Raw genomic sequence first — 12,888 nt, forward strand, 5'->3', positions numbered from 1 at the left:
TCATTGAACAGGATTAATATCAGTGGAAACATGGTGGAAACAGCTGTGACTGCATGGATGTGACACACTTCAAATCTGTTCTCCACTCTTGGATTTGGGATCCATGGAGCTGCTGCTGAGTCTGTACAATAAAGGAATGGTGTGGAAGGTTGCAGCGTACGGACACAAACACTTTGTGGTTACAATCTGATTTTATTTTCAAAATTAAACTACTAACCTACACTGATCAATGATGTTAATGACCACATCTGGACTCACCGAGCCTTTCTGCAGTTCCTCACAGCTGGAATCAGTCTCTGTCGTCCCCGCTCTGATGTTTTGTACTTCAGCAGGTCCAACTCATCCAGAACCTCCTCTGACATCTGCAGCATGAAGGCCAGAGCTGAGCACTGGATCTCAGAGAGTTCCTTCTCTGATCTGTTCTCTGACTTCAGGAACTCTTGGATCTCCTGATGTACTGAGAGGTGGTTCATCTCCATCAGACAATGGAAGATGTTGATGCTTCTGTCAGGAGAGATTTCATCACTGTTCATCTTCTTCAGGTTGTTGATGACTCTCTGGATGGTTCCTGGACTGATCTCTGTCTGACCCAGCAGACCTTCTAAGAGTCTCTGGTTGGACTCCAGACAGAGGCCATGAAGGAAGCGAACAAACAGGTCCAGGTGGCCATTTTTACTCTGGAGGGATTTAGACATGGCTCTCCTCATAAATACCTCAAGTGATTGGAGATCTTTGTTATCAAAAACACTGGAAATCATCTTGATTAAAGATTTTGGTTTTAGAAACATCTTCAGCACCTCTGTCTTCCTGTTGATTTGACAGTGGAACATGTAGACTGCAGCCAGAAACTCCTGAATGCTCAGATGAACAAAGCAGTAGACTGGTTTCTGGAAGATCACACACTCTCTTTTGAAGATCTCTGTACAAACTCCTGAGTACACCGAGGCCTCTGTCACATCCAGACCACACTGCTCCAGGTCTTCTTGGTAGAACATGATGTTTCCTTTCTCCAGATGTTCAAACGCCAGCCTCCCCAGCTTCAGAAGATCTTCCCTGTCAGCCTCCATCAGCTCCTGTGGACTCGTCTCATGTCCCTCATGGTACTTGTTCTTCTTCCTCTTTGTCTGAACCAGCAGGAAGTGTGAGTACATGTCAGTCAGGGTCTTGGGCAGCTCTCCTCTCTGCTCTGTAGTCAACATGTGCTCCAGAACTGTAGCAGTGATCCAGCAGAAGACTGGGATACTACACATGATGTGGAGGCTCCTGGATGTCTTCATGTGGGAGATGATTCTGCTGGACAGCTCTTCATCACTGAATCTCCTCCTGAAGTACTCCTCCTTCTGGGCGTCAGTGAAGCCTCGTACTTCTGTTAGCCTGTCAACACATGTAGGAGGGATCTGATTGGCTGCTGCGGGTCGGGAAGTTATCCAGACGAGAGCCGAGGGAAGCAGATTCCCCTGGATGAGGTTTGTCAGCAGCTGGTTGACTGATGACTTCTGTGTGACATCAGACAGCAGCTTCCTGTTGGTGAAATCCAATGAAAGTCTGCTTTCATCCAGGCCGTCAAAGATGATCAAAAGCTGAGAGACAGCCAGCTTCTCTGCTGTGACCTTCTGTAATGTTGGATGGAAAACATGGAGCAGCTCCAGAAGACTGTACTGCTCATCTCTGATCAGGTTCAGCTCCCTGAATGAAAGCAGAACCACCACACTGACATGTTGGTTCTCCAAGCCCTCTGCCCAGTCCAGAGTGAACTTCTGCACTGAGAAGGTTTTTCCAACACCAGCCACGCCGTTGGTCAGAACCACTCTGATGGGTCTCTGTTGATCAGGTAAGGCTTTAAAGATGTCCTGGCACCTGATTGGAGCGTCATGGAGGGCGTCCATCTTGGAAGCTGTCTCCAGCTGCCTCACCTCATGTTGGGTATGAACCTCTTCACTCTGTCCCTCTGTGATGTAGAGCTCAGTGTAGATCCTGTTGAGGAGGGTTCTACTTCCTGTTTCATCACTTCCTTCAGTCACACATTCACATCTCCTCCTCAGACTGATCTTATGTTCATCTAAAACCTCCTGCAGACCAACATCTGCTGAAAGAAAGAAAAACAATGAGACTAAAGAGAAAGAAAACTCTTCAATGTCTGAACAACACAAGAAGTCCAGTTTTCAGAAATGAGTCCATCAGCAGACAGATGTTCAGTCTTACTTTGTACACAGCTGCTCTGACTGGCTGTCTGCAGTCCAGCTCTGCTTCTGGATCTTTCTCCACACTGTGCAGAAGCTCTGATGGTGACACAGAAAAGTCAAAGTGGAGATACTTCTGTCCACCTTTGATTAGACTCATTATAAAAAGGAAAAAAAAAGTTTAACACAGTCATGTTTCCAGTTCACTGACTTACATTTATTCCATGGACACTCACTCTAACCTGAACCACAGCTACAACCCAACATTGTTGAGGCCTCATCTCCTCCTTTCCTGACTGTAGAGGTTAAATATGCAACAACCAACAAATAAAAGAATTTGGTTCATTTCAAAGAAATTCACACGGTGACCAAGTAAAGTAACCGTAGTAAAGGAGACAACATCCCGTTGATGGTGGGATTATTTGAAAGATTTGCTTTAGTCACGTCACCAAATGCAGTTGTACCACCCGTGGATCCATGTTTGACCATTCTACCACTCTGAGCTCTGCTTTTGAATCATTTTATTATTATCATCATTCATTTATTCATTCTTTGGAGGGGGGCTATTTCCTAATGCCGCCCTAATAAGGTGATGTTCAAGGGGAAATATAACAGAAACTCTTTCAGTGTTATTCATTAATAAATTAACAGATAAACTGTGAAGAAGAAAAAAACTGAGATTTAAAGGAGAGAGTGAGAAACTTGATCATCCATCCTCATAATACATGTTTATCAGTATCTGCTGTGACCATACTGCAGTAATACAGTGGGGCAAAAAAGTATTTAGTCAGCCACCGATTGTGCAAGTTCCCCCACTTAAAATGATGACAGAGGTCAGTAATTTGCACCAGAGGTACACTTCAACTGTGAGAGACAGAATGTGAAAAAAAAATCCATGAATTCACATGGTAAGATTTGTAAAGAATTTATTTGTAAATTAGGGTGGAAAAAAAAGTATTTGGTCACCTCAAACAAGGAAAATCTCTGGCTCTCACAGACCTGTAACGTCTTCTGTAAGAAGCTTTTCTGTCCCCCACTCGTTACCTGTATGAATGGCACCTGTTTGAACTCATCATCTGTATAAAAGACACCTGTCCACAGCCTCATACAGTCAGACTCCAAACTCCACCATGGCCAAGACCAAAGAGCTTTCGAAGGACACCAGGAAAAGTATTGTAGACCTGCACCAGACTGGGAAGAGTGAATCTACAATAGGCAAGCAGCTTGGTGTGAAAAAATCAACTGTGGGAGCAATCATCAGAAAATGGAAGACATACAAGACCACTGATAATCTCCCTCGATCTGGGGCTCCACGCAAGATCTCATCCCGTGGGGTCACAATGATCATGAGAACGGTGAGCAAAGATCCCAGAACCACACGGGGGGACCTGGTGAATGACCTGCAGAGAGCTGGGACCAAAGTAACAAAGGTCACCATCAGTAACACACTACGACGGCAGGGAATCAAATCCCGCAGTGCCAGACGTGTTCCGCTGCTGAAGCCAGTGCATGTCCAGGCCCGTCTGAAGTTTGCCAGAGAGCACATGGATGATACAGCAGAGGATTGGAAGAATGTCATGTGGTCAGATGAAACCAAAGTAGAACTTTTTGGTATAAACTCAACTCGTCGTGTTTGGAGGACGAAGAATACTGAGTTGCATCCCAAGAACACCATACCTACTGTGAAGCATGGGGGTGGAAACATCATGCTATGGGGCTGTTTTTCTGCCAAGGGGACAGGACGACTGATCCGTGTTAAGGACAGAATGAATGGGGCCATGTATCGTGAGATTTTGAGCCAAAACCTCCTTCCATCAGTGAGAACTTTGAAGATGAAACGAGGCTGGGTCTTCCAACATGACAATGATTCAAAAACACACCGCCCGGGCAACAAAGGAGTGGCTCCGTCAGACGCATTTGAAAGTCCTGGAGTGGCCTAGCCAGTCGCCAGACCTCAACCCCATAGAAAATCTGTGGCGGGAGTTGAAAGTCCGTGTTGCTCGGCGACAGCCCCAAAACATCACTGCTCTCGAGAAGATCTGCATGGAGGAATGGGCCAAAATACCAGCTACTGTGTGTGCAAACCTGGTAAAGACCTATAGTAAACGTTTGACCTCTGTTATTGCCAACAAAGGTTATGTTACAAAGTATTGAGTTGTATTTTTGTTATTGACCAAATACTTATTTTCCACCCTGATTTACGAATAAATTCTTTACAAATCCTACCATGTGGATTCATGGATTTTTTTTTCACATTCTGTCTCTCACAGTTGAAGTGTACCTCTGGTGCAAATTACTGACCTCTGTCATTATTTTAGGTGGGGCAACTTGCACAATCGGTGGCTGACTAAATACTTTTTTTCCCCACTGTAACTACAAGTCTACATTTCTGTGACTGTTGATCAATCACAGCAGGAATCTGAGCTCATCTCTGCACACAGAGCAGCTTCAGCTCTGGGATAAACTGCTCGCTTCACGTCCTTCTCAGCTCACAGACACTCATCCTGATATTTTCCTTTAACATTTGATGGTATAATTCATCTGAGTTTACACTTTATCTGCATAAATACAGAAAAACAGACCCAAACACCAGAAACCATCAGTTTCACCATGTAGAATATATTGTTGTTTCCTTGCTTTGAATTCAGAGAAAAACTCTGGTTTGGATTTTCTCTGTTCTCTTTGCCACAGCCCATCCCAGCAGCAGCTGAAGCAGCTGACTGTCACAACACTGAATAACACTTTAGGAGGAATTTCAGAGGTCAGTAAAGCTCCAGTTTCAACATCAGTTAATTAATCATAGTTCATCATAAATGTTAACGTTAGCCATTTAAATATTAGCAGTTAGCTGAGGCCACAAGAAGAAGAGGCCCTAGAAGAACAATGGATGATAAGATTAGATTTTCAAGACTAGGCAGAGACATGTTTTCCTTTACTGTATCTTACAGAGGAGGGAGCAGATACCAGACGAGGTCACGGAGGTACGGGGAGGATTCGCAGCAGACAGCAAGACTGCCACGTCCATGCGAGAGAGCGATGGCTACGATAATCTCTGTTTTTGTCTCCCTATATAATGTTGTACAGCCCATGTGAGGGTTATCCTCTCTGTGAACCAGATGCTTGATTTCACACAGAGGTCCACCAACTGAATTTGATCAGTTATGGAACGATTTACCTCGACAGGCTCCTTCACTCGCTGCTTTTAAACCTCCTTTAAAACACACTTTTACTCCCTGACCTTTGACCCAGTGTGACATGTTGACTCACTACCTCAGACAGCTTAAAAACAGTCTTTTTGTTTTTTGGTGCTGCCTAAAAGAACCGTAAAATATCTGTCCTATATACAGTTATGTTCATATATTTTTGTACTACATCAGGAAACTCAAAAATATAGTTTGTAATATTTTAATCCTTATTTTTAAAACTGCTTTTGTCATTTTTCTTCTCCCATTGCATCAAAAATCATTATTTACACTGAATAAATGAGTCAGCAGCTCTCTTACATTGTTGCTGCAGGTTCATTACTGAACTCTGGAGGTTTTCCTTTGGACCGGTCACTCCTCACAGACACACAGCTGGATGCTGCAGATCCTGCTCCATCCTCTTCCTCCATCTTCTCGATGTCAGGGTGGAGTTAGTCTGAGAGGCAAACACACACACTCAGAGGTGCTGTTGTACTGGAAGCATCACACTGACGGGTTTCTAAAGTTCTCATTGATCATTTCATGGAGTTTCTGTGGTAAACACTGTCCTGTGACGTATGTGTTATGGTGAGGGTCATGAGGGCTAACCAGCCCCACTCCTTACTCCTCATATTTCAGCCTGAAGCACAATAACAGCCTAAACCTAACCAGGAGGCTGTAACCTCAAAGGGACTTCATGGTTAGAAATAAAGGTTCAATGAAATGAAGCAGATCATAAAAACATGAGTTCCAACTTTAAAAGAAGCATCCACACGATGACGGCACAGCAGAGGAGCACTTTCTCTAACACACTGATTCAGTTCCACTGACACAAGGACACACACAGGAAGGCACACACACACAAGCCTTTATAAGAAACAACACAATCATCTGCGCTTGACTTGTCAATCCAAGTCCTTAGCCCATGAGCCCGCGGTATCAGACCACAGATATTCCCTCACTTTGAAAAAATAAAGCCAGTTTTCAGAACAGACCTGATGTTTATGCTACAGCCTGTTTACCAACATAATCAATATCTGGGCCCTATTTCAGGAAGCCGGTTTAGTGCAAACTCTGAGTAAGTATACCCTGAGTTAACGAAAACTCTGGGTTTTCGGTTTCACAAAGCGAGTTTAGATGAAGCCTGAGTGAGTCACTATGACGACACACTCCGTGAAGCTAACCTGCCCCCTAGCAGGTTTACTTCAACTAACCCTGACGTTCTCCGCCTCTGTGTCGGAAACCTGACTGTAGGAAGTGTCAGACATGGCGTGCCCCTTCCTTGAAGAGCCAGTAGATGTTGAAGCCCAAATCCTCCGCAGAGCTCTCCGCCGGGAGAGAGTGATTAGAGCGCGTTTTATCATTTCCTGATGATTTCCTGTGTGAACGTCACCGTTTTTCAGCACAATCTATAATTTATTTGAATAACATCCTCAGGCCTAATATTACTCATGTGACACATCGCGGACATTCTCTCAGTTCTGTACATATTATTTGTATTGCACTTCGTTTTTCTGCAAACGGGAGCTTTCTGTATAATATTGGTGACGCTGAGCACGTTTCCAAGGCTACCGTCTGTCGGGCAGTCAGGAATGTTACAGTTGCACTGAAACGTCTCCTGTACTCGTTTGTGTTCCCCGGTCACAGACCCACAAGATTCATCAAAGAGGGATGCCACAAAATTGCAGGTAGCAGGATGAACGAAACTTAATTCATGATGTGGTGACACTTGAACTACTACTTAAATTTTACATTTATTCTCATGGTTCCCAGGCGTGATTGGCTTTACAGATGGCACTCACATTCCAATCATTGCTCCTTCAGTAAATGAAGGAGACTATGTGAACAGGAAGTCTTTCCACAGCATTAATGTGCAGGTACATAGTTCCCTGTAGCATTTCAAACTAACAAATTATTTCATTATAGTAATGGATGCTAATTTGTGTTCTCTGCACTGTGAAGATCATATGTGATGCTGCCAACATTATCACAAATGTGGAAGCCAAGTGGCCAGGCTCTGTGAGTGGTGGTGGTGGAGGACCCCGACCTGTTTTTCGGGCCTCCGCTTTTTGTCTGTTGGCTATAACGGGTCACATTTGAGCATACAGAGTAAGCAAATATGTACTTGTAATGTGCTCAGATAATTTCAATAAGTGCTTACAGAAAGAAAATTAATGTAGCCTCTAATTGATTTACATAGGACAAACAGACCAAGCACTATGGCTCATAATACAATTACACCTTACCTGTTTGGACTATATTTTTATATTTGATTTTTACTTGCTGCCAGGAACGTTTGGGGCCTGTTGGGTTGCACCTGCGCTCACATCACAAAATAAAATGTATAAAATAAAAAATGAAATATAATAAATAACGTGTTAAATGGGTGGAAATCCCTAGATCAATGTTTAAATTAACACTCACGCATTGACTCTGTCGGCTATGTTTTGCCATGCATGCTCCCTTTCTTTTGCAGCTGAGGCTGTGTTACTTTTTTTCCGCAAAATTTGCATGTTATCGGCATATGTGTTTCATCTTGTTCTCTCTATAAACTTCACAAGATGCTCGGTTGAACTTTCCCTCCTCCGAGGTAAACTTTTATTAAACTCTTAATAAACAGTCACGAGTCTCTGGTTCTCACCTTCCGGTGTTACACTCTCAAGACTCCGGGCGGAACACACTGGTAAATGCAATTCCCATTGCTACATCCCTTTTCTTTTACAAAGATAATGAACTATTCATAAGTTGAGAACTCAGTTTGCAACTGGAACAAAACTTAGACATGACATTTCTTTGTTGGACACAATTTTCTTCAAAAATAAAAAATTCTTTCTTCCCCTTACTTTTTTAGCTTTCTTTCTATTTTCCTTTAGTATTACTTTTATCAGCGTTTGTAGTGTGTGGTCGGTTCTTGTCCCTGCCCGTATTCTGTCCATGCTTTCTGTTGAAACAGGTACATAGTCCACCATGTTGACACATTCTGTCTCCAACTCCGTCTGGCTTTTGATGCTATCCTGCAGGTAGGCCCTACTCAGCGTATCAGCAAGTAGCATGTCGCGGCCTGGAACATATGTTATGGTTATATCATATTTAACTTGTATTAGCTTCATCGCTTCACTAGCTGTTCTCCCAAGTAGAGGTGTTTTACAATCCTCCTCTACCACTTGGAACTCGACTCTGTACTTTTTGTTGTTTCTTGGGTTTGTCAGCTTGACCTTACACTTTCCTAATGGACACAGCCTTGACTTATTGTACATCACAAGAACCTTGTCTGTGTGCTCCATTTTGATGTTAGGGTTCAACAAGTTGATGGGAATAACGTTGCAGGTTGCACCACAGTCAACTTGAAACTTGACCAGGCTGGTGCCAATCATCATGCCTGCAAACAGCTGCTCTCGTTTTTTCATGTCTGATTCTTTGATCTGGTTCACTTCTACTGCAGTCTGTGTCATAGCTGTGACAGTCATTATGTCCTCACAGGAATCCGAGTCCTGCTCCGTCACTGTGTGGACCTTTTTTCCGTTTTCACTCTGTCCGCTTTTACTCCTGCATGCTATAGCAAAATGATTTTCTTTGCCACATTTTTTGCATTTTTTTCCATATGCTGGGCATTTTGATTTGAGTCTTTCATGTGCTCTTCCACAAAATCTGCATGATATCTCTTTATCCAGTCTTTTTCTCTCTTTTTGTTTTACTGCATGCAGTTCCTCTACAGCCTGTCCCGCTATTGTTTTGTTGTATTCTCTTGAAATCTCCATTGCTCTACAAATATCTAGACATCTGTCTAATGTGAGGTTCTCTTCTCTGAGCAACCTTTCCCTCCAACTGGAGCTGTTCGTGCCACAGACGATCCTGTCTCTGATCAGTGAGTCTTTTAATTGTCCAAAGTTGCAGGTGCTCGCCAGCATTCTCAGGTCCGTAACATATTTATCAATATTTTCTCTAGGAGCCTGATTGCGTGCAAAAAATCTGTATCTCTCGACAGTCTCATTAACTTTGGGATTACAGTGTTCATCGATTTTTCTCATCAGCTCACTTACTGTTACTCTTGCCTCAGCTCCGATCAGCGTTCCACAGAGCTCCCTGCCCCGTTCCCCAATCAGATAGTAAAACAGCTTCACTCTCGCCTTTTCCTCAGCATCCGGCAGAGCTAGTTCCGTGTAGAGTGTAAGCTCTTCTTTCCATGTTTTCCACGCTTTAGACAGGTTCACTGAATCCATACTCCACTGTGCGGGTGGCTTCAATCCATCCATCGTAGACGCCGCTGCGCTCTTCTCGTCAGCGTCTCACCTGCTGTCCTGAGCCGTTAGCACCTCCGAGGCTAACTAGCCTAGCTAGACGCGTTGATACCGTCCGCTCAATCTGTTGTCTTCAAAGCGCGGTGTGGATCACTCTAGACCTCGCTGCCACCATGTTTCATCTTGTTCTTTCTATAAACTTCACAAGATGCTCGGTTGAACTTTCCCTCCTCCGAGGTAAACTTTTATTAAACTCTTAATAAACAGTCATGAGTCTCTGGTTCTCACCTTCCGGTGTTACACTTTCAAGACTCCGGGCGGAACACACTGGTAAATGCAATTCCCATTGCTACAATATGCTGCCATCAGGATTTCGGCCTCAAGCGCTGTAAAACACATTGACCGCGCCTTCTTTCCCTCCGTCTCCATGGTGACTCGCTTAATCTGTGCTCCACTAATCAGGGCTCTATGTATCCTCGTGCGCGCGCTTAACTTGGGGTTAAAGCAACTCCGCGTTGATTGAACTACTTGTTATCAGCCTTTCTGAAACAGAATATTCCGAGTTGGACAGTTCGGGGTTACTCAACGCTGAATATCGTTTTTCACTCTGAGTTTTCTAAACCGGCTTCCTGAAATAGGGCCCAGAGCAACAGAAACCTCGGTGATCAGGACGCTGGGACTGAGAACAGGAAGTGGCTCAAACGTCACAGTTTCATAACGTCACCCTGAACTCCACTCACGGAGTTTCTGTCGCCATTGTAGTTTTTAAAGTCCCGTGATAAAGGCGGGTCTTTCTGTGAATCCGCACGCTCATTGGCTAATAGCTCGAGATTGACACATCGTTATCCAATGAGCGTGCGGGAACTTCCGACATAAAGTTGTTTCCTTTGAAAAACCAAAGTCTGATTATTTTTGCCTCCACTGACGGAGCCTGTTGTTCCCGCCACAGAGACACAGTAATGTCAGAGCGGTGTTAACACTCACCCTGCCTCAGCACAGCTCTCACTCTCCTCCTGCTCTCTCACACTAAACGGAGGTTCAGCTAAACTCACTTCCTCTCTACTTACAGGAAACCAGCGCTCAGAGGAGCCGACCGGCCTCACATTTCACCCACAGACACGAACAGAGTGGAATTATTTTATGTCATAAGAAGAAACATATTCATGTTAACACTCACCCGCCTCAGCTCCACCTTCCTCCTCCTCTCAACGGAGGCTTTCACTTTCACTGCTGCTCCCTAAACACAGAGGATGCTGGGACTTGTAGTTGTTTCCTTCCGGTGCGGTCTTCCTCTTTGTTTGTTTGTGTTCAAGTTATTTCGATCATGTAAACATCAACAGAACACGTGAAGCCACACAGAGTTTGTGGGTAGGAGGGTTTGAGGGTTTGGGGAGGGGTCAGAGGGAAGAGGTCTCTCAGTCCTGACAATCCACATTTTTTTTAATTTATTTTTTTAAAGAACTTTATTTACAAACAACAGTATAACATACAAGGCACCATCATTAATCCGAATATGTAACATCCTCGGTTGAGCATTATAGCAAGAAAGAAAAGGAAGAAAAAACAAACAAAAATAAATAAACACAAAGCCAAAAGAGCTAGCACAAAAAGAAAGAACAGTCGTTGAAGGATTTGAACCAAAGGCAAAAAATAACATAAACAAAAAAGGGCAGTCAAGATTATAAATTAGGGAGGTTCCTTTTTTAACATAGATTAAACTCTTTAAATAAAACAACAAGTTTATGAGCTTTCTTGTTATTCACAAGTTTCAGCGATTTAGCCCAGAGTTTAAAGTCATTCAGCCATCTGTTTATACATGGTTTAGCTTTAAAGTATCTGCATTTCTGAATAAAAAAGATTTCCCATTAACAAAAACGTCCTAATCAACAGGTCAAAATCTGCATTCTCAGCAAGAATTCCAAACTTTATTACTGTCACCGTCAAATGTGGTAACTGAATTCTCCTGGACTGTAGCCAGCTCCACATGTCAGTCCAGGAGGAGTGCACTGATTCACAGTAGAAAAACAAGTGATCCAGACTTTCAATATCATTTTCACAAAATGTGCAGGCGTTCACATCTAAGTTTAATTTCCGTCTTAAGAATTCATTGGTTGGATAAACCTCATTAATGATTTTAAAGTGAACCTCTTTTACTTTAGGGGAAAGAGGAAGTGAAATATACTTTTTTTTTTATCGCCTTAACCTCCATGGTCTCAAATTCTTTAAGGATAAAATTTCTTTTAACCGGATTAGGGCAAATTTCATTTATCAAAATATAACTGATCACTTTGTTTGTAAACCTGCTATCACCAAATTCAACTCCAGGGGCCTGTTCTTCGTACCTCGCTAAGTAGGTTAGCTGGATTTGATTGTTGACGATTTCGCGTGATCTTGGATCGTTCGGTTCCCCGAAGCTCATCCGGGACTTGCTGCCATAGCAACAGAGCCGTAAGCGTAAACCTGCTCGGGAGCAGGTTTACTTTATGTAAACAGGATTAGATCGCGGCCACTCAGGTATGTCCGCTTCATTTATACGAAAGCAACAGCGATATTCCACCACTGTTTCACCATAAATAAATAACATCAATGTAACTAAAGATAATGCAGCACCAGATCCATTTATTGATGTCACACAGATACATACAGGTCATTTCCTAAAAAAGGGAAATGTACTATTAACATTCTATTACATGTATGTGATTATTACAGATGTAATTCATATTTCAGAGTAGTAATTGCAAATCACTTTGTGTAATCAAGATGAGAGACCACGGCTATAAAAGCGAAGGTGGATCTGGGAAGTCTGTCGCAGCCATGTCCTGTCCGTATACGCGGCCACCCATTGCGGAAGGTGCAAGATTGATAAGGAGAGTCCTCAGAATTCAGCGTATATTGCGGGATAGACAGGATCCTTTAGCCCAGTGCGACAGTGTGCTCATTGAGAGATATCGATATTCCCGTGAGGCTATTATTTACTTAACCAACTTGTTGACGAGGGGGTGCAGGACCACCACCTGTCTTTTTTTTTTGCTCTGCCCTTTTCTTGGTTGCTGTTATAAACAAACAGATTATTTCAGGGTCTCTTTCCAAGAGACTAAAAGCAATATAAGTGATAAATATTACCATTCTGTAGAATATTCTTATATTTCACTTTTACTTGTTCCCATGTTCTAGTGGGTCCTGTTGTGGCTCTAATGTGTAAGGGGATATAATATAACATAATATAATATAATGTAATATAATATTGGATAATATAGTGTGATATGATAAATCTACCCTACCGCCTAC

General features: G+C 43.0%; 1 protein-coding gene across 2 annotated transcripts in view; it reads right to left on the reverse strand.

Moving 5' to 3' along the window:
- Positions 1-12,888, reverse strand: part of LOC146577727 (protein NLRC3-like) — a 620,451-nt gene that overhangs the window by 114,890 nt on the left and 492,673 nt on the right. Inside the window, exons 1-4 of one of the 2 annotated variants that reach the window (XM_085268220.1) lie at positions 8,206-8,331; positions 5,684-5,819; positions 2,203-2,279; positions 259-2,086 (exon numbers count right to left, since the gene is read on the reverse strand). The exons of the other annotated variant lie outside the window; for it this stretch is intronic. Coding sequence (XP_085124346.1) covers positions 259-2,086; positions 2,203-2,279; positions 5,684-5,793 — 2,015 coding nt within the window. The 5' untranslated portion in view covers positions 5,794-5,819; positions 8,206-8,331. Of the gene's footprint in view, positions 1-258; positions 2,087-2,202; positions 2,280-5,683; positions 5,820-8,205; positions 8,332-12,888 lie in introns of those variants that run through there. 2 annotated transcript variants of the gene reach the window in all.

This window comes from Mchenga conophoros, linkage group LG3 (assembly GCF_057382185.1).
Source record: "Mchenga conophoros isolate Kocher_MC1m ecotype Shallow Benthic linkage group LG3, M_conophoros_male_GT1.1, whole genome shotgun sequence".
NCBI lineage: Eukaryota > Metazoa > Chordata > Actinopteri > Cichliformes > Cichlidae > Mchenga > Mchenga conophoros.